The following is a 19950-nucleotide window of genomic DNA, read 5'->3' as shown; positions in this document are numbered from 1 at the left end:
TAAATCTTCTTTGCCCAGCTCAAGGGAGGCTTCCAAACAAGAGGAGGGCAAAAGAAGCACTTCAAAGATACCCTGAAAGCTTACCTAAAGAAATACAGTAAGAAGTCTTACAACACCAGGTTAAAGTCCAACAGTTTTGTTTTGAGCACTAGCTTTTGGAGCAGTGCTCCTTCCTCAGCTGTGCTCCGAAAGCTAGTGATTCGAAACAATCCTGTTGGACTTTAACCATGATGTGGAGATGCCGGCGTTGGACTGGGGTGAACACAGTAAGAAGTCTTACAACACCAGGTTAAAGTCCAACAGGTTTGTTTCGATGTCACTAGCTTTTGGAGCGCTGCTCCTCATTCACCTGAGGAAGGAGCAGCGCTCCGAAAGCTAGTGACATCGAAACAAACCTGTTGGACTTTAACCTGGTGTTGTCCGACTTCTTACTGTGTTCACCCAGTCCAACGGTGGCATCTCCACATCATGGCTAAAGAAATACGACATCGACACCAACGCCAATACTTCCTTCCTGTGATGGTGTGATCGAAACTGCAAATAGTACACAAGTTGTAGTCGAACAAATGTTTATGTAGGTCCAGCATAATCTCCCTCTTCTTAAATTCTATACCTCTGCAAGTAAAGGAAAGGATTCCATATTCCTTCTTAACCACCTGATCAACCAGTCTGCCTTCAGGGATCTCTGGACATTCATTCCAAGATCCCTCACTTTGTCTACACCGCTCAGTATAATTGAGCAATCCTTCGCCTTGTCTGACCTCCCAAAATGCATCGTCTCACATTTCTTGGGGGATTGAATTCCATTTGTTAATTTTCTGACCATCTGACCAGTCCATTGATATCTTCCTGAAGTCTCCATCTGTCCTCCTCACTGTCAACCTTGCGGCAACTTTCTGTGACGTCTGCAGACTTCTTGATCATTCCTATTATGTTACGTGCAAATTGTTAATATTTACCACAAGACGCAGGAGACCTTGTACTGAGCCCTGTGGAACCCCACATGGGGAAACACAACTCTCTAGAGTTTAGAAGAATGAGGGGAGATCTAATTGAGTTATACAAGATGCTAAAAGGCATGAATAAAGTAGATGTCAACTGATGTTTACTCTTGTGGGGCATTCTAAAATGAGAGATCATGGGCGGGATTCTCCGACGCCCCGCCGGGTCGGAGAATCGCCGGGGGGGGCAGCGTGAATCCTGCCCCGACGCCGGCTGCCGAATTCTCCGGCGCCTGGGTTTTGGCGGGGGCGGGAATCGGGCCACGCCGGTCGGCGTCCGCTCGTAGCGACCCCCCGCCGATTCTCCGCTCCGCGACGGGTCGAGCGGCCGCCCGTTTTCGGCCACCGTAAATCAAACCAGGTCCATACCGGCGGGACCTGGCCCTGCGGTCAGCCTGCGGAATCCTCAGGGGGGCGCGGGAGGATCTGGCCCCGGGGGGTGCCCCTACTGTGGCCTGGCCCACGATCGGGGCCTACCGATCCACGGGCGGGCCTGTGCCATGGGGACACTCTTTCCCTCCGCATCGGCCACTGTAAAGCTCCGCCATGGCCAGCGCGGAGAAGAGCCCCCCTGTGCATACCAAGATACAGTGAAAAGTATTTTTCTGCGAGCAGCTCAACAGATCATTAAGTACATGAAAAGAAAAGAAAAGAAAATAAATGAAAATACATAATAGGGCAACACCAGGTACACAATGTAACTACATAAGCACCGGCATCGGATGAGGCATACAGGGGTGTAGTGTTAATGAGGCCAGTCCATGATATACCATCAATTCACAGCGAGACCATATGAACAAGTGAACGAAGGCTTTATTACACAAAGAACTAGCCTGCCAGTGACTTCTGTACAAATGAGCGCCACCCACTGGGCGCAGGACTATATACCGTCCGGGGGTGGGCGGAGCCAGAGGCAGAGCCCACCGGGGTTCCAGCTCAATGCTTAAAGGTTAAAGGTTACACAGGTACCACATCTCCTGGTGAATGCATTTCACCACATTCACCCCCTGTTTAAAAAAAACACAAAGTCCGGCGGGGGTGATGTGGGTCAAATGTCCATTCTATCCAGAGGCCGGATCGTCCTTTTAGACCTCCTCAGCTCTGGCGGTGCAGCGGGCATGGACGTTGTAGATGATGGTGACTCTGAGAGCGTGTTGTTCGGAGCTTCCGCCCGGTGTGTCGGAGACGGTTGCGGGGTAGTGGTCGGCAGGTGGGTGGCGGGTGGCTGCTGTGAAGGCGCGGGGGACAGTGCAGGCGCGGGGGTGGCGTAGGCGCGGGAGGACACAGGAGCCCCAGGGGGGCAAAAAAGACACGGTTGGTGGCGGTAGGCGATGCTGGGATGCGGGAGGGCGCGTTGGCAGGGGAACCAGCGGACACCAGGTCCCGTAGGGAGACGGTGTCTTGCCATCCGTCTGGGTGGGCGACGTAGGCATAATGGGGGTTTGCGTGCAGCAGTTGGACCCTCTCGACTAGGGGGTCGGTCTTATGGCTCCTCACATGCCTCCGGAGAAGGACAGGCCCCAGAGTTGTCAGCCAGGATGGAAGCGAGATCCCGGAGATGGACTTCCTGGGGAAGACAAACAAGCGGTTGTGAGTGGTCTCATTCGTGGCTGTGCAGACGAGCGACCTAATGGAGTGGAGCGCGTCGGGGAGGATCTCCTGCCAGCGGGGAACCGGGAGACTTCTAGCCGGGAGGGAAAGAAGGACGGCCTTCCATACCGTCGCGTTCTCCCTCTCCACCTGCCCGTTGCCCTGCGGGATGTAGCTGGTAGTCCTGCTCGAGGCGATGCCCTTACCGAGCAGGTACTGACGCAGCTCATTGCTCATAAACGATGTGCCCTGGTCACTGTGGATGTATGTAGGGGAACCGAACAGTGTGAAGATGCTGCGCAGGGCCTTTATTACTGTGGCCGAGGTCAGGTCGGGGCAGGGGACAGCGAAAGGGAAGCGGGAGTACTCGTCAATGACGGTCAGGAAGTACAGATTGCGGTTGGTGGACGGGAGTGGCGCTTAAAGGGCCGGGAGGCCTTTACTAGATGGGCCCTGTCTGGCCGATATAAGCGCGGTTTGCACTCCGCGTAGACTTGGCAATCACTGGTCATGGCTCTGACCTCCTTGGTGGAGTAGGGCAGGTTGTGGGACTTAATAAAATGGACAAGCCGGGTGACCTCTGAGTCGCAGAGGTCGTTGTGGTGAGCCCACAGTCGGTCCTCCTGCACGCTGGCGCAAGTACCGAGGGACAGGGCATCTAAGGACTCGTTGAGTTCCCCAGGATGATACTTAATATCGTAAGTGTAGGTGGTGCGTTCGATCCTCCACCTCAAGATCTTATCATTTTTAATCTTGCCCCGCTGTGCATTGTCAAACATAAAGGCTACCGACCTTTGGTCGGTGATGAGGGTGAACCTCCTACCAGCTAGGTACTGCCACCAATGCCGCACAGCTTCCACAATGGCTTGTGCCTCCTTCTCGACAGAGGCGTGTCGAATCTCGGAAAAATTGAGGGTTCTAGAGAAGAAGGCTACGGGCCTTCCTGCCTGGTTGAGGGTAGCAGCCAGGGCGACGTCTGACGCATCGCTCTCTACCTGAAAAGGGATGGACTCGTCCACCGCGTGCATGGCGCCCTTAGTGATATCGGCCTTGATGCGGCTGAAGGCCGAGCGGGCCTCAGCCGTCAGGGGAAACGTAGTGGTCTTAATAAGTGGGCGGGCTTTGTCCGCGAAGTTGTGGACCCACTGGGCGTAGTGGGAGACATTTTGAGGGCCTTGAGGCTGTGGGGAAGGGGAAGTTCCGTGAGGGGACGCATGCGGTCGGGGTCGGGCCCAAGGACTCCGTTTTCCACGACATAGCCGAGGATGGCTAGCCAGGTTGTGCGGAAAACACACTTCTCCCTATTATATGTGAGGTTGACGGATTGGGCAGTTTGGAGGAACTTCTTAAGGTTGGCGTCGTGGTCCTGCTGGTCATGGCCGCAGATGGTGACATTGTCCAAGTGCGAGTATGTAGCCCGCAGCCCGTACTGGTCCACCATTCGGTCCATCGTTCTCTGGAAGACCGAGACCCCATTGGTGACGCCGAAAGGGACCCTGAGGAAGTGGAAGAGTCAGCCGGCTGCTTCAAAAGCCGTGTTGTGGCGATCTTCCGGGCGAATCGGGAGCTGGTGGTAGACTTCAGATCCACCGTAGAGAAAACCCGGTATTGCGCGATCTGATTGACCATCTCCGCAATGCGGGGGAAGGGGTATGCATCCAGTTGCGTGAACTGGTTAATGGTCTGGCTGTAGTCCACCACCATCCGGTTCTTTTCCCCAGTCCTGACAACCACCACTTGAGCTCTCCGGGGGCTGTTGCTGGCCTCGCTGACCCCTTCTCTCAAGAGTCGCTGGACCTCTGACTTGATGAAAATCATATCTTGTGCACGGTACTGCCTGCTCCTGGTGGCGACGGGATTACAGTCGGGGGTGAGGTTCGCGAAGAGCGAGGGGGGGGGGGCGACCTTAAGGGTCGCGAGGCTACATACTGTGAGGGGGGGTAAGGGTCCGCCGAACTTCACGGTCAGGCTTTGGTGACTGCATTGGAAGTCCAGTCCAAGCAGTAGAGGGGAGCAGAGGGGAGCGAGGACATACAGCTTAAAAAGGGCATACTCGGCACCCTGTATAGCGAGGTTCGCAACACAGTACCCCCGGATCCGGTCCGAATGGGATCCAGAGGCGAGGGAGATCGTTTGAGATGTGGGGTAGATGCACAGGGAGCAACGCCTTACCGTTTCGGGGTGTACGAAGCTCTCCATGCTCCCAGAGTCGAAGAGACAGGGGGTCTCGTGCCCGTTGACCCGGACGACCATCATGGAACTCCTCAAGTACTTTGGCCGCGACTGGTCGAGGCTGACGGTGCCGAGCTGCGGGTAATCAGTGTAGTAGGAAGAATCTGGGTCATAAAATGATGGCCCCCACGAGTCGCCATGTCGGGTCTGCAGGTCTGTGAGTTCATGGATCAGGCCTGAGGAGCTTTCGGTTTCTGGGCTTTCGATCTGGCCAGACAGACTCTGGCAAAGTGACCCTTGTTGCCGCAGTCGCTGCATGCCGCCGAGTGGGCTGGGCAACGCTGCCGTGGGTGTTGGCCTCGGCCGCAGAAGTAGCACGACGGTCCCCCGGTCTGGGCGGGCAGCATTGCGGCACAGGCCTGTGGCGTGGCCGGGTCTAGCGACACCCGCGTCGGCGGGGCCCACATGGGGCTCGCTGGGTCTGCGGGGAACACGCTGAGGCTCTAACCAGGTGGCTAGTTTTACCGTGTCCTGCAGGTCGGTAGCCCCGTTTTCCAGCAGTCGCTGCCTGACGTAATTAGAGCGGACCCCAGCCACATAGGAGTCCCGGATCTGCAGATTCATGTGCTCCTCAGCCATCACATCTTGATAATTACAGTTTCTGGCGAGTAGGGTCAGATTTTCCAGATATTCGTCCAGAGATTCTCCTGCGCTGCCGGCCAGTAGTGAGCAGATGCCGCGCGAACACCTCGTTTACTGGTTTGATGAAGCGCTTCTTCAGAATCGTGACCACTGCCTCGTATGTGGCCGCCTTTTCGATCAAAACTGAAATTCGATGGCTCACCCGGGAGTGGAGGAGGTGCAGCTTGCGAGCTTCGGGGATAGGATAGGTGCTTCGGAGGAGCCGAGGTAGACCTCGAAGCAGCGGAGCCAGTGAGAGAAGATCCCCTTGGCTTCTGGGGCACAGGCGTCTAAGTCGAGTTTTTCTGGCTTGAGAGCGGCGTCCATAGTGACGTTGTTTGTGTAATAAATTGATATACCATCAATTCACAGCGAGACCATATGAACAAGTGAACAAAGGCTTTATTACACAAAGAACTAGCCTGCCAGTGACTTCTGTACAAATGAGCGCCACCCACTGGGCGCAGGACTATATACCGTCCTGGGGTGGGGGCGGAGCCAGAGGCGGAACCCACCGGGGTTCCAACTCAATCTTTAAAGGTTAAAGGTTACACAGGCACGCCATCTCCTGGTGAATACAGTTCACCACAGTTCATAAGAGGGTCGTTTACGAGTCTGGTAACAGCGGGGAAGAAGCTGTTTTTGAATCTGTTCATGCGTGTTCTCAGACTTTTGTATCTCCTGCCCGATGGAAGAATTTGGAAGAGTGAGTAAGCCGGGTGGGAGAGGGTCAACACTGGTGGGACACTTCGGGCTGGATTCTCTGATTTTCAGGCTATGGCCTGACGCCGGCATGGCAACCGTGGCGTTTTTCGACCGAACAATCGGCGCAAAATGGCCACCGACACGCCATTTGGTGGGGGGGCTAGCATGCAGGCAGCGTAGCGCACACGGCTCTAGCTGAGCACACGGCTCTGGTTGCAGATACGGCCGGAGAACTGCCGGGTCCATGGCATGCAACATGGCGCTAGCCGCGCGCGGACCAGGCCTGCCAAATAGTGCCCTCCCTTTGGCCAGGTTCGCGACCCCCGGACCACCCCCCAACAGTGTCCCCAGACCCTGCTAAAGTCCCCCCTGCCCACGGATCGGCTCTCCCCCGACTGTGGCGGACTGGACTGAGTCCGCAGCCGCCACGCCACGTTCCCGACAAAAAATAGCATGAGAGACCCACGCCGTCGGGAACTCGGCCGGTCGGGGGCGGAGCACCTCAGGTAACGTCCTGAGGCCGCCGATATGGTGTGCGATGTACTCCTAGAGTACGCAGCTCTGGACGGGGCGACGCATTATGAAAGCGGCGCCGCCCCCCGATTTTGTCGCAAACGGGGATTCTCCTGTTGAACACGATTTTGGCGTCGGAGACGGGAAAATCCCACCGTTTGTTTTAATACCTTTCACAGAGGTGCGAAATTTAATCCTAAAATAAGACACTAAAACTGATGTTCACTAAAACTCTGTGTTCTGAATAAACAATTATAAATATAGATTTGACTTTTAAATTATGGGAGTAGTTTTAACCTTCGTCACCCAGTGCAAAACTGACACAATCTGACGGATCATCAGTTTTATCACTGACTGATTTTATTTTCATTGAAAAATGAGCGGCCAATATGATATTAATTTCCCATTGGGCAAGTTAGGTTAAAATCTAACCAGACTATAAATGCATATTGTGTGTGCTCCATGTGACAGAACAGTGTGAGAACGAAAGAAGATTTAATATCAAAGGGATCACTGGTTCCAAGCTCAACGGAAAAAAATTAACAGCAAAATGAATTTTAAGTTATTTTTTTGCTGAAGTATTTAGTCTAATTTTTTTAATGTTGCATTAACCCGACTGAGGAAAAGTATATTTAAAATGTCCTTGTGACAGATCATGTGAATGGCATTACTGCCTGCTTTGTAATTGTTTAATTATCTCTGACATATTACTGTCTAGCTCTCTCGGTTTGGATAATTCAAACAGACTGCAGGATGATTATTCACCCTTTCTGAATATAAAACCCACTTGACAATATAGAACATTGTAAAGCGACCAGCTACCTTGACCATTGAATCTCTTATCTGCTTTTTGCAGACATCTGTAACAGGATAGCAGACTAGCAGTAATGACGCTCACTTCTAACCGACAAAGAAAGGGGATCCTTTCATCCTTGAATTTAATTACTATTAAATAAAAAGAAAGCCTCTATTGTTTACCCCAAAGCAATTCATTTCCTTTTGTGCAAATGTTGAACTCATGCCTAATTCATTTCCCTAATTCATTTAGACACTTGTATTCATTAGTGACAGTACCCCCACCCCCTTGAAATTTATTAATCAAAACAGTCCAGAAATGTACCAAACTCCTATTCTTTACGCTCTGCCACAGAAAGCTTCTGCTCAAAATATGTATTTGCATAGTCAGGGCATAACGCAAGCATTATTTAAAATGCAACAAGACTGTGAGACCAGCCTCCTCCAATGCCATCCTTGAGGAAGTCCAGTCTCACCAGCAAGACAAACCAATAAGAAATTGCGGCAGAGTGGCATACAGCTCAATATCGACTCCAGAGCTCATGGAGTCTCATGGCCAACAGTGCCAGTGGAATGGAAGTCCCGATGGGAAATAAACAACATATCCAACTCACAGCCACTTGCGAAGAAGGGCCCCAAGCTCGGAAGGAGAGAACATGAGTGTACTCTGCGTGCGTTGGAAACATCAGAAGATGTCTGATTGCGACATCAACTACACGCATGTGCAAACCATTCTGCACGAGGGACCCCCACCCAATGCGAACATATGGTATTATGAAATAGGAGCAGAAGTAGGCCATTTGGCCCCTCAACCCTGCTCACCCTTCAATAAGATCATGGCCCAATAAGGGTCAACAGTCTAACTAGCAGGTGAGGTTTTTTTGACTTGTGGCAAAACTTTGTGGCAGTATTTGTGGATTGTGATTGGAGCTCTGTTGGTGAGTGTAATAACCCCCATGAGGCCCATAGGGATGACCTGATTGATCTCCCGTGGAGCTCGTGGAATACGAGCTTCCCCACTGAGGGGCAGAGACCAGGATGGGAACCGATATCTTCAGATGATCCCGGCTGGTAGTAGAGGTGCTGCCCGCCACTTTGCAGCCTTGCGTTTCTTTACTGAATACACCACTGAATTTAAATCCTTCTCGGGACTCCTGTGATTGTAATACTGGCGACGGGGAGGAAGGGAACTACAGGCTGCGATTCTGGATGTCCAGACCATGGTTGAATCTCACTACAAGGGAGCAAGGTCAGAACAAATTTTAAAATTCTGCCCTTTGAGAGGCTTGATGCTTTTTTTTTTAACAAACTATTTTATTGAGGTATTTTAGGCATATCGAAAAAGTGACATGGTACAGTACAAAAAAAAAGAAGTCAAGACACAAATTGAACATAGTGCAAACCAAACCACGGCTCTGCTCACGCAAGGACCTGCCTCAATATCCCCCTACTCTACTCTACTCTACCCTAGCCCCCCCCCCGCCCCCCGCTGACACTTACTCCTCTGCCAAGAAGTCAATAAATGGCTGCCACCTTCGGGCGAACCCTAGTAGCGAACCTCTCAAGGCGAACTTGACTTTCTCTAGGCCAAGAAAGCTCGCCATGTCCGATAGCCATACCTCAGCCCTCGGGGGCTTTGAGTCCCTCCATGCTAACAGTATTCGTCGCCGGGAAACCAGGGAAGCAAAGGCCAGAACATCGGCCTCTCTCTCTTCCTGGACTCCCGGGTCCTCCGAAACCCCAAAGATTGCCACCTCAGGGCTCATTACCACCCTAGTTTTCAATACCCGGGACATGACATCTGCAAATCCCTGCCAATACCCCCTGAGTTCAGGGCACAACCAGTGCAAAACGCTCCAATGATGTCATTGCTTAACACATGACATTACACCAGCCAATGGTGTTACTCTGATTCATAGCACCCCTCCCGCTTTACTCCTTTAGTGTCCCCAGCATTTTTACTCAATCAAACATGTTAACAAGACCCAACACATTGTGCCAAAACTATGTTATGTTACGGCTACATCTGTACATTAGTAAGACAGTCTCTTGAGTGAACGTCTGTCTCATTTTGGCAGAATGCGGCATTCGTTGGGGTACTAGGAGTGTTTTCCTATACATTAGTTGGTGTTACATCTGGTGAAACCAACTCAGCAACTGTCTTTTACTTGCACTAGCGGCTGTCGCAATCGACCAGATGATTCGCCGATGCCGCGTTAAAAAATGTACAATGTCCAAGTATTTACTTGAGAGTTGTTTTTACTTGGCACAACAATGATTTCGCCTTGGAATGTCGATGATATTTCTCCCGACCCTTCTGATGGTGTCTGGGCCTGGAACTTCGTCGATGATTACTTCTTCCGGCTCTCCACAAAATCGAAGTCGAAAGTTGTTTTCGTCCTGTTTTTGTTTTGCGGCCCAGATTTTGTCACCAGTTTCTCTTTTGTTAGTTCCTTGTTGTTGCCGAAAAGAGAAAGGATCAGAGGTAGCACACGGTGAGTTTGTATAACATAGTGCAAGGGGTTTATTTACAAGATGTGCTCAAACAGGGTACAATGATGAACTCCACAAAAGCCCGCAAAATGCTCTGGTGGTGTAATTGCGCAACAGGTGACACCAGCCAATGGCGTTACTCTGATACACAGCAAGAAAAAAGACTGCACAAAGGGCCCACCATGCCACAGGTTCTCAGGGAGCACTTATCTCACCTTCACCTCACCCAGGAGCAGCAGCTGAGGTGACTTAGATTCAAGGAGACATTCAATGAGCTGTCCCTCCTCCTTCAATCTGACCTGCAGCCCCATACTAGGGTGAGGATGGCTCTGCCAATGCCTAGAAAGGCCACTCGCACATTAAAAGTCTACATGATCGGATTATTCCAGTCAGGAGTGTACAACATACCAAACATCTCCCAGCATTCACTCCATTGATGCATTTATTGCATGTTATGAACGGCAGACTTACCTTAAAGCTCGGAATGTAGATCAGGAATTCCAAGTCCGTTTACCTTGGAGTTTCTGCAGATATACAGACTGGGAGCAGGCATTTTTTTGTTCTTTGGCCCAGCGTACCTATGCATGAAGAAAAATGGTGTGAAAATCTGGGTCAGGTGACCAGGAGCGAAGCACCATTGAATATAAATTGTCACAGGCAGGGGAAAGGGTCTGGGGACAGGGAGAGGTTCCAAAAGGGAGAGATCCCAGAGGAAGAGTCCCAAGTAGGGGACAGAGATAGATCTCAATTAAAGAAAATTAGAAGAGCAAGGTACAAATAGGAAAAAGGCTGCAGGTAGTAGGCTTTAAGTGAAGAGGGCTCAAGAGAAGCTCTGGCAATTGAAAAGGGCTCAGAAGACACTCTGAAGATCCCAAAAGGCAGCAGAAAGTTGGTGACTCCATGTGAGCTGCTGAGGATGATGTACCCCTTTGGAGCAGTTGTGTTCTGCCTTGCACAGCCAAAGAGCTGACCTTGTGCTTGTGAGTTGCTGCTTGAGTGCCTAGTCAGGAATCCAGGGGAACGGAATATCAGAAGATGAGATTGAAACCCTGTAAGTTGAGCCATTGTTGAAGTTGCTCGAGTTTTGGAGAGATTTCCAAGATGAGATCTTCAAAGATGAAGACTGGAATCCCTCATGAGAGAGACAGAGTTACAGTGAGGTTGGTTGGCTCACTGTTACTTGCCTCCCACCCTCTACACACACTCACACAAGACAGAAAAACACAAAGGGGTGGAAAAGGGGGAAAAATGTAAGTGGAAGAGAAAAAAGTCTTTGCTTCAGGTGGTGGTCCCTTGCATGCTTTCTTCACACCAAGCCTGTAAATCATAGTCTTTGTTTTGCAGCCTGTACTAGTCTCCCTGAAGTTTGCGAAAACAACATACTCACACCTTTCCTGGAGAGGCAGATACTTTATTTAGTCAAATTCTGCTTTCAATCTGTGGTTTGTCTTCAGGCCCCTGTAGTAAATAAAATGCAGTACTCACAGGCAGCAGGCCTTGTGGAGAGAGATAATCAATTCACAACAGCTTTTCTGGGGACAGTTAGCAGATTCGGAACTTTGCCTACGCAGCCTGTAATGGTTCACCTGTAGACAGAATTACCCAGGTTCTCTCCCAGTTCAGAAGCACTGTATTTCTGGTGAAGAAACGAGAAGGACCTCTTCTGGGCTGCCAGGAGTCAAACTAAAATGAAACTCAACCTTTGGAGCTCTGAAAAAACATTCCAGAGGGATCTGACCTAATCACCACCTGTTACCAGGCAGAGCACAGCCTTTTGGGCCAATTCATTGGCCACCAGCCAAATCTATGAAAGGGAGTCCCAGCCAATCTCTGTCATTGGTGCCGGTGAGTCTACACATCCAGTTTAAACCAGCATAGCCCACCAGATTCTTCTGTTTGAATTAAAGGTACAGGCTTCTTACAAGTTGCTAGTCTTAATGTGACATGTCCAATAATCATCCATGGATCAAAAATGAAACGGCAACATAAAATAAAGGGTAAATAAGGGAATAACCAGGAAGGACCTTTAGAAAAGTTAATTTTTTTTTTCAAAACCCATGAAAGTGAGGGGGGGAGGGGAGATAGGGGCGGCCAGACAAAATGGCGCACCAAACTGAGGGGGGCCTTTCCTTCTGGGCTCTCCAGCAGCAAATTACCCTAAGTGCGACCTCGGTGGAGAGGAACTCCCCGAGGCCCAAAGAAACGTCAACGTGCTGTTGAATAGCGGGGTGTTTATCGGCACTGCAGCCGGACAGAAATATTTTCCGGTTAAATTGTGCCCCTTGTATTGATTTCCCTGGCCAATTGTCCCCATTTTGTTGGGCATGACCTCCATCCTCCTGTCCAACTCCATAACAAAGGCCTCCCCAGACACTCTCTCACTGCCCTGCTGCTCTAGTCACTTTGTTTCCTACTGCAGTATTAGTAGCCAGCAGCAGCTCACTCTCAGTCAATATAATGCTGCTTCTGAAGGGACAGATTGCCTAGAACAACCTCAAGCCTCACACACTGTTTGGTTCCCTGATGAGTATGCGGTTAACCAATAGCGTGGGTTGAACCCAGCCATTCGCTACAATTAGGTAAATGAGGAGGCATTGCAAAGTTTGCAAACTGCCTTCCTCACCAGGACAAGGCAAGGGGAGTCACAAACCATGGCTGAAATTGGATATAAACCAATGTTTGAGCCTTCGGTTGCTGAAGTCTATTTCACATAAATCTGGCACAAAATCTGAGCAGATCTTTCATTAGATCATTATATTTCAATGTCCTGCAATTGCACACATCTTTAACACTTCTACTTACTACTTGTCCTTTCTGGTCAAGGGAGTAAAGAGAATAATCAAACATCACTGGCTGCAGTTTGCAACTTCATTATCAAACAGGAAGAAAGAGCAACTTATTTTCTTATGTAAAGCAAATATAAAAATAGATGATTAATATGATTTGGTGGGCAGCACGGTAGCATAGTGGTTAGCACAATTGCTTCACAGCTCCAGGGTCCCAGGTTCGATTCCCGGCTTGGGTCACTGTCTGTGTGGAGTCTGCACGTTCTCCCCGTGTCTGCGTGGGTTTTCTCCGGGTGCTCTGGTTTCCTCCCACAGTCCAAAGATGTGCAGGTTAGGTGGATTGACCATGATAAATTGCCCTTAGTGTCCAAAATTGCCCTTAGTGTTGGGTGGCGTTACTGGGTTATGGGGATAGGGTGCGGGTGTGGGCTTGGGTAGGGTGCTCTTTCCAAGAGCCGGTGCAGACTCGATGGGCCGAATGGCCTCCTTCTGCACTGTAAATTCCAAGATTGAATATTAATAATCGTTTGGGAGTACAAAACTTGAGTATTGCTGAAAAAATGACACATCAAAGCTTATATATTATATAACACATCTTTCATGACTTCAGGACCTAAATTGCTTTCCAGTCAATTAAGTAAATTTTTGGAGAGTCATCTCGGAACATCGTTAGCTATCAGCCTCATGACAAGTGTCAAGGTTATTTCACTGAAATTCTGGGTATGCTAATTTCACAGATCTCCTGATATTGAGCTGTACAAAGCTTGAAACGATAAAGACTGATAATTTAAAGCTTCGTTAACTGGTTTACAGCAATTGCACTTCTCATTCAAGCCCCAAAGTCCACCGTACTATGTAAAGAGAACCAATGTTTAATCATTAAAATAAGGAAATTGAGGATAAATTCACCTCCATCCCCCGTCAAGGCCCCTTCAGCAGCACTTTCCAAACCCTGATCTCGAAGGTGAAGGGCAGCAGGTGCATGGGAACTTCACAGTCTGAAAGTTCCCCTTCGGGCCATACACCATCCTGACTTGGAACTATATTATTGTTCTTTCAATGTCACAGTGTCAAACACCCGGAAGTCTCTTTATAACAGCATCAGATAGACTGCAGCGGTTCAAGAAGGCTGTTCACCACCACCTTCTCAAGGGTAACTAGGGATGGGAAACAACTTATAGTCTTGTCAATGACACTCACAGCTCATGAAGAAAAATAAAACCTAGAAATAAATGGTATTAACAGTGAATACTGGGCAGCACGGTGGCGCAGTGGTTAGCACTTCTGCCTCACGGCGCCGAGGTCCCAGGTTATATCCCGGCCCTGGGTCACAGTCCATGAGGAGTTTGCACATTTACCCCCCACAACCCAATGATTCAGTATTAATAAATTATACAATATGTTAATAATACAGTCAAAATAATTATTATAATTAATAAATTAATCAAATTTTATCCTACTGATTCAGTATTAATAAATTATACAATATGTTAATGATACAGTCAAATAGTTGATTGATCAGTAACATTTCAATAATAGTATTTCAGCTCAAGTTCATCAATTGGGGGTACAGTTGGGTTAGTTTGAATCATTCTGATAGTTGTTCCCCTGCGTTTAGCGAATCGTTTTTTAATGCACTTAGCACATTGGTATGTTATGTAAATGATGAATACAGCTACACAGGAGAATAGGATTATTCTTATTGTGGACATTCCAGTGTGTCCAAGCCACCCGCAAATTTTATCCCAGAGAGAGATAAATTGGGGTGGATCAAGTTTTTTGATTTCTTTTTGGATATGTAATGCCAAATCTTTAACTTCTTTAGAGTTATCGGGAATGAAAGTGCAACACTCTGCACCAATTAGGGCCGCAGGTGCCACCTTTTTCAGCTAGCACATAGTCAAGTGCCATTCGATTTTGTAATACTACGGTTAACATTTTACAGATCTTAACATTGATATACTGATTGAAAATTGATATCATGATTACATAATTCAGCAATAAACAATTAATAATAACTTCATGTATACAAATAAAATGATTATACAATAAAAAGTTGAACATATGATCTAGTAATAAATGGTAAAATGATAATCAAAATTGATGTCAAGTCTTTGACATCTTCTGGATTATACACAAAAGCTTTTTGAAAGGGTCAATTTTCTTGCAGAGACAAAAAGAGGCGTATAGCTTGGAATAATGCCATTCGCATCTCTAAACTTTTTTTTTGTCACTCAAATGGACTGGGAGTAAAAGTTGGATTGCTGCCAAATTCCAGTTATCAAATGTCTTTGAACGATCTGTTCTTTTGGAATATAGATTTGCTTTTAAGTGGGGGTTACTGGGTTACAGGGATATGGTAAATACATGGGCTTGAGTAGGGTGCTCTTTGTAAGGGCTGGTCCAGTCTCGATGGGCCGAATGGCCTCCTTCTGCACTGTAAATTCTATGGTCTATGATAACATATTAAGCAAATTTATGCTAGCTTGTAAATCATTTTGCAGACTGAGTCACTTTTGCATTTTGGTTCTAACCAGTTATTCCTTAATTGATTCGTAAAGGCACATTTCCAAATACTACCGGCGCGATTCTCCGATGCCGCGCCGTTTGGGAGAATCGCCTGGGGTGCCATTTTTTCACGCGACGCCAGTCCCAAGCGGCGAGATCAGCACTATCTAGTTCTGCGCGGCACAGTCCGGTGAATCGCACGAGACACCCAAAATGGCGATTCTCCGCCACCCCCGCTATTCTCAGGCCCGGATGGGCCGAGCGGCCTGCCCAAAACGACGGCTTCCCGCCGGCGCCATCCACACCTGGTCGCTGCCGGCGGGAACAATGCGGGAATGCTGTGGGGGGCCTGTGGGGGGGGGGCGAGGGGGGTTCTTTCACCGGGGTAGGACTCAAAAGGGGTCTGGCCCGCGATCGGTGCCCACCGATCGGCGGCCCAGCCTCTCTGAAGGAGGACTTCCTTTCCTCCGTGCCCCGCAAGATCCATCCGACATCTTGCGGGGCGCCGCAGGGAGGACGGCAACCACGCATGCGCGGGTGACGCCAGTTAGGCGGCGGATGACGCGGCGCCGCTTCCGTGCGGCGCCAATGCCCGGCGCGCGCTGACGACGCTGCTTTAGCGACACGCCCCCCGAATTTCTCACGGCCCCAATCCTAGCCCATTTTCGGGCCCTGAATCGGTTGAGATCGGGGCATTTTCATGCCGTCGTGTACCTCGACGCCGTTCACGACGGCGTGGACACTTAGTCGCGGTAGCAGAAAAGGTTGCAACTGAGGAAATACAATGTACTGATGTTAATACTTCCCCAACCAATTATGACATATGTTTTGTGTAGTGCTTTGTTAAGGAAGTCCGCCTTGAAGTGACTGTATCCCAGTTTGTTACTGGGGTGAAGGCAACAACTGGTAAAAATACTCAGCAGGTCTGACAGAATCTGTGGAGAGAGAAACAGAGACAAGTAGGACAACAAACAAGGAGGACTGATCTTCCAAGGGCATGGTCTCAAGAGGGAGACTTGCATGTTGGGAGTTTATGTTGAGAACTTGTGGTCATGTGTGGCTGCGCATCTACAAATTTCAATGCTACACAGAGATTGTGGTGAAGATCTGGCTGTGTGAATTTGTAAAATCAGCCTGGATGTCTCAGCTAATTCAAAATGTTACAGGTTCAAGTCCCAGAAAATGACATGAATATATAACCTAGGCTGGGACTCCAGTGCTGTAAAGAGGGAGGGCTGCATTTTTTGAGGCACTGTACTTTGGAGAAAGGAGTTTCCTTTGCAACTTTCTGCTGGAGAAACAACACTTTCCCCAAAGGATTGCACTTATCAATTGAAGACGCATTAACAAGCTCTTTAATCTTAAGTAAAATTGATGTTTTGTAGTAATGCAGGAAGTAGTTATGAGCTCAGTTGGTATAATGTTCATCATTAAGGCAAAACTGTGTGGGTTCAAACCCTCCTCCAAGAATTTTACACAAAATCTGAGGCTGTCACTCCAGTGCTGTATTTAGAGAATGTTGCACTGTTGAAGGTACGGTTTGTTGGTTGAGACATTAAGTGCAGATCTCTTTTGAGCTCTCAGGTAGACATAGAATATTGTATGGTATGTTTTGGTACAAGTGTAGATGCCCTGGTAGTGTTTATTCCTCAGTCAACATCACCAAGGTTGGGGGGTGGTGGTGGGGAGACATTGCTCTGTGTAAATTGGCTGATGTGTTTCTCACATTTCAAAAGAACATCATTGGCTATAAAGTGCTTTGAAGCATCCTGTTTTTGGAAAGGGTGTTATCCAAATGCAACTCCTTCTTTTTGACGTAAATCCAAGATTTCCCAATCAGTCGCGTTGAATTAATTTTGCTATCTTTAGTTATACCCTGCAGAAATTTAGCATATGTACAAAAGTTTTATGTTTTATGAACAAGAACAATTACTCCAGTGAGAATATGGAACAGAATCCCCAGTATAGAAATTGACCATCAATCCTTCAAAACGAAGGTTAGACAATTATTTAGTTGGTAACAGTTTTGAATGGAGGAGCAAGAGCGGTGCCAGATTGCCCCCACTAAAAGGGCACAGGTTTCTCAAAGTAAAAGGGGAACATTGACGACATAGACATTAACCAGCGAAATCTCCTGACTTTCCAAGTTCCACACTGAAATAGAGCCAACGGGGTTATTGTGGGCTTGGGAACTGTTTGTGGAGAAGATTGGCCATGATAAATTGCCCTTAGTGTCCAAAATTGCCCTTAGTGTTGGGTGGGGTTACTGGGTTATGGGGATAGGGTGGAGGTGTGGACCTTGGGTGGGGTGCTCTTTCCAAGAGCCGGTGCAGACTCGATGGGCCGAATGGCCTCCTTCGGCACTGTAAATTCTATGAATTCTATGAATGAACTGGGAAAGAAACGTTGCACTGTAGCATGTTGACAGGAGGAGAGCTCAAATAGAAATGTGGTGGAGCATTGGCATGGGATAAAGTTGAATGGTGCTAGTTTCCAGAACAGAATGAGGTCAGTAGCAATTTGTATCTGGTCTTTTGGCAGTGTCTACGATAATTATGTCCTCGCTTATCGTGTAAACAAGGCTTCCTATGATAGCTTTCCTTTATAATTGTGAGGCTGTTATCTCAATCCTGCACATGTCCCAATAAAGAAGGGGTAACATCTGTCTGTGTTATCGTTGACTTTCACTGGACATGGAGACAAGATGATGATTTAGTGGGTTGCCATGCGCAATTGTGGAAAATCTATACAAAACCTTCAATGTTATTTAACAGAATGATGTCTTTTACCATTTTGTCTGTTTTATGGGGCTGATAATCCATCAATGTGTGTTACACAATCCAGACAAATCAATTATGCTCAGTTTATGTACAATTCAGATTTTCAGAAGAGCCTTGTGCAGCTTGGAGTCAGTTCAGTGACTGACACTGTTGCGACACCATAAGCTCTCCTCTACTCAAAGCCATTTCAAAGCTTAGCATGACAGCGGACTAGTCAAGGATGAGGCTGCATTGGAAATTTCTCCTTTCTTTAGTTTTTACCTTTACCTTTAATCCCCGAGCAGCTGCAGGTCCCTGCTTAGAGCAACAGCTGGTGTTTCAAAGGAGCTGCTATGAGATTGTTCAGATGCAGCGTAGTTTTCAGGGGGCTCAGAAATGGTGTGAACGGGGTGGGGGACATCTTGCTTTCATCCTGAATGAGGAAACTCAAGAGTTTGTCCAGAAGCACCTGGAAGCAGACAAAGACTGGTGGATCGGCCTCGCTCCATGGAAACAGAACCTAACCCAGGACGAAATAGATGGTAGGTGAGATTGCATGAGAATTTGAATGAGAAAAAGAAGAGAAGGATTGGGATACCACTTTTTCTCTTCCTTCACAATAATATTGCACGATAACAATATCACAACTGTTTTATAACTTTTTTCTAAATTTGCATATTGGACTAAATAGTCATTGTAGTTTAATTGAGATTACCTTTGTTCTGCTTGATGCATGAACAATAGAAATTCACTGTTGTACCATCTTTCATGCGTTGAAACAAAATTGACTTCTATTTTCATAGGTCTGAATAACTACATGCTTCGAGCAGTGTTACCTTTTAAGTGTTATTATTGTGCACAGCCTGTTTTTGTCAGCAGCAATTGCTATAAACCTTTTTGTGTGGCCCTCGCACATTTTTTATTTCTCACAAAACAAGGTCCAGTGGCACCTTTCAGGCTGCTGCTGAACTGCACAGCTGCACAGCTCAGCTGGACCATTGCTACTCGGGACAAGTCCCAGATCAAAAGTGCTGATTTGAAGCAATTTAGATATTGCTCAATTCGGATCATATTGAATTCAGATCAGCCTGTAGGTTTTCCAGCGGTACAGTTCCAATGCAGAATAGTAGGTTTATAGTTCATTTTTGTTGTAGAGTGTTGGTCACAGCTCGGTAGGCCTGAAGAGGTCTTCACACCTTGGGTGATTGTAAGTCTTTAATGGCTCCTGGAACTATTTACAAACTGAAGAGTATAAATCTGAAGCTGTCTCCACGCTTGCTGGTACACCCAGCTCTGTCCAACACTGGACTGATCCTGGGTGTGGGTCATGTGCTTTCTTTGTATCATTTTCACCATGTAAAAAAGAAATAAAAATAGAACAACCCCAATAATATAATTGAAACATAAAACAAAAAAGAAAGCAATACCCCCCTACCCCCCCCCCCCCATAGCATTCAACGGCAACCAACTCCCGAAGGTGCTTAATAAACAAACCTCAAGAATTGTAGAACCCCTCCTTCATCCCCCCTCAGCTCAAACTTCACATTCTCCAGGGACAAGAACTCCAGCAGTGCCCTCACCGCACCGAGGCACAGGGTGGAGAGATTGACCTCCACCCCATCAGGACCCACCTACGAGCGATCAGTGAGGCAAAGGCTAAAAAGTCTGCCCCCTGCAGCCGCCTGCAACCCGGGCCGATCCGACACCCCGAAAATGGCTTTTCGGGGACCTGGCCCCACATCCGTATGCAAAACCCACGAGCTGGTGCAAAATATCTCCCGGCAATACCTTTCCAGCTTCGGGCAGGACCAAAACATGGTCATGTACTTTCTCACATCACTGTGTGGGTGGGCGCTGTACTCAGCCCCACATTAAACCTTACACTGTACCCCACTCTAGTCTTTGACGAATGTATTTTAAGTGATTATAGTTTACTTTATGTCTTAC

General features: G+C 48.1%; 1 protein-coding gene across 1 annotated transcript in view; it reads left to right on the top strand.

Moving 5' to 3' along the window:
- The first annotated feature begins 18180 nt into the window (after nt 1-18180).
- The window catches only part of LOC140430450 (polycystin-1-like protein 2), a 228784-nt gene continuing 227014 nt past the window's right edge, over nt 18181-19950 (top strand). The window contains exon 1 of the mRNA XM_072517932.1: nt 18181-18545. Coding sequence (XP_072374033.1) covers nt 18245-18545 — 301 coding nt within the window. The 5' untranslated portion in view covers nt 18181-18244. The remainder of the gene's footprint in view (nt 18546-19950) is intronic.

This window comes from Scyliorhinus torazame, chromosome 10, assembly GCF_047496885.1.
Source record: "Scyliorhinus torazame isolate Kashiwa2021f chromosome 10, sScyTor2.1, whole genome shotgun sequence".
NCBI classification, from domain to species: domain Eukaryota; kingdom Metazoa; phylum Chordata; class Chondrichthyes; order Carcharhiniformes; family Scyliorhinidae; genus Scyliorhinus; species Scyliorhinus torazame.
Note: the sequence above shows the minus strand (reverse complement) of the source record. Positions and strands in the feature narration are given on the sequence as shown.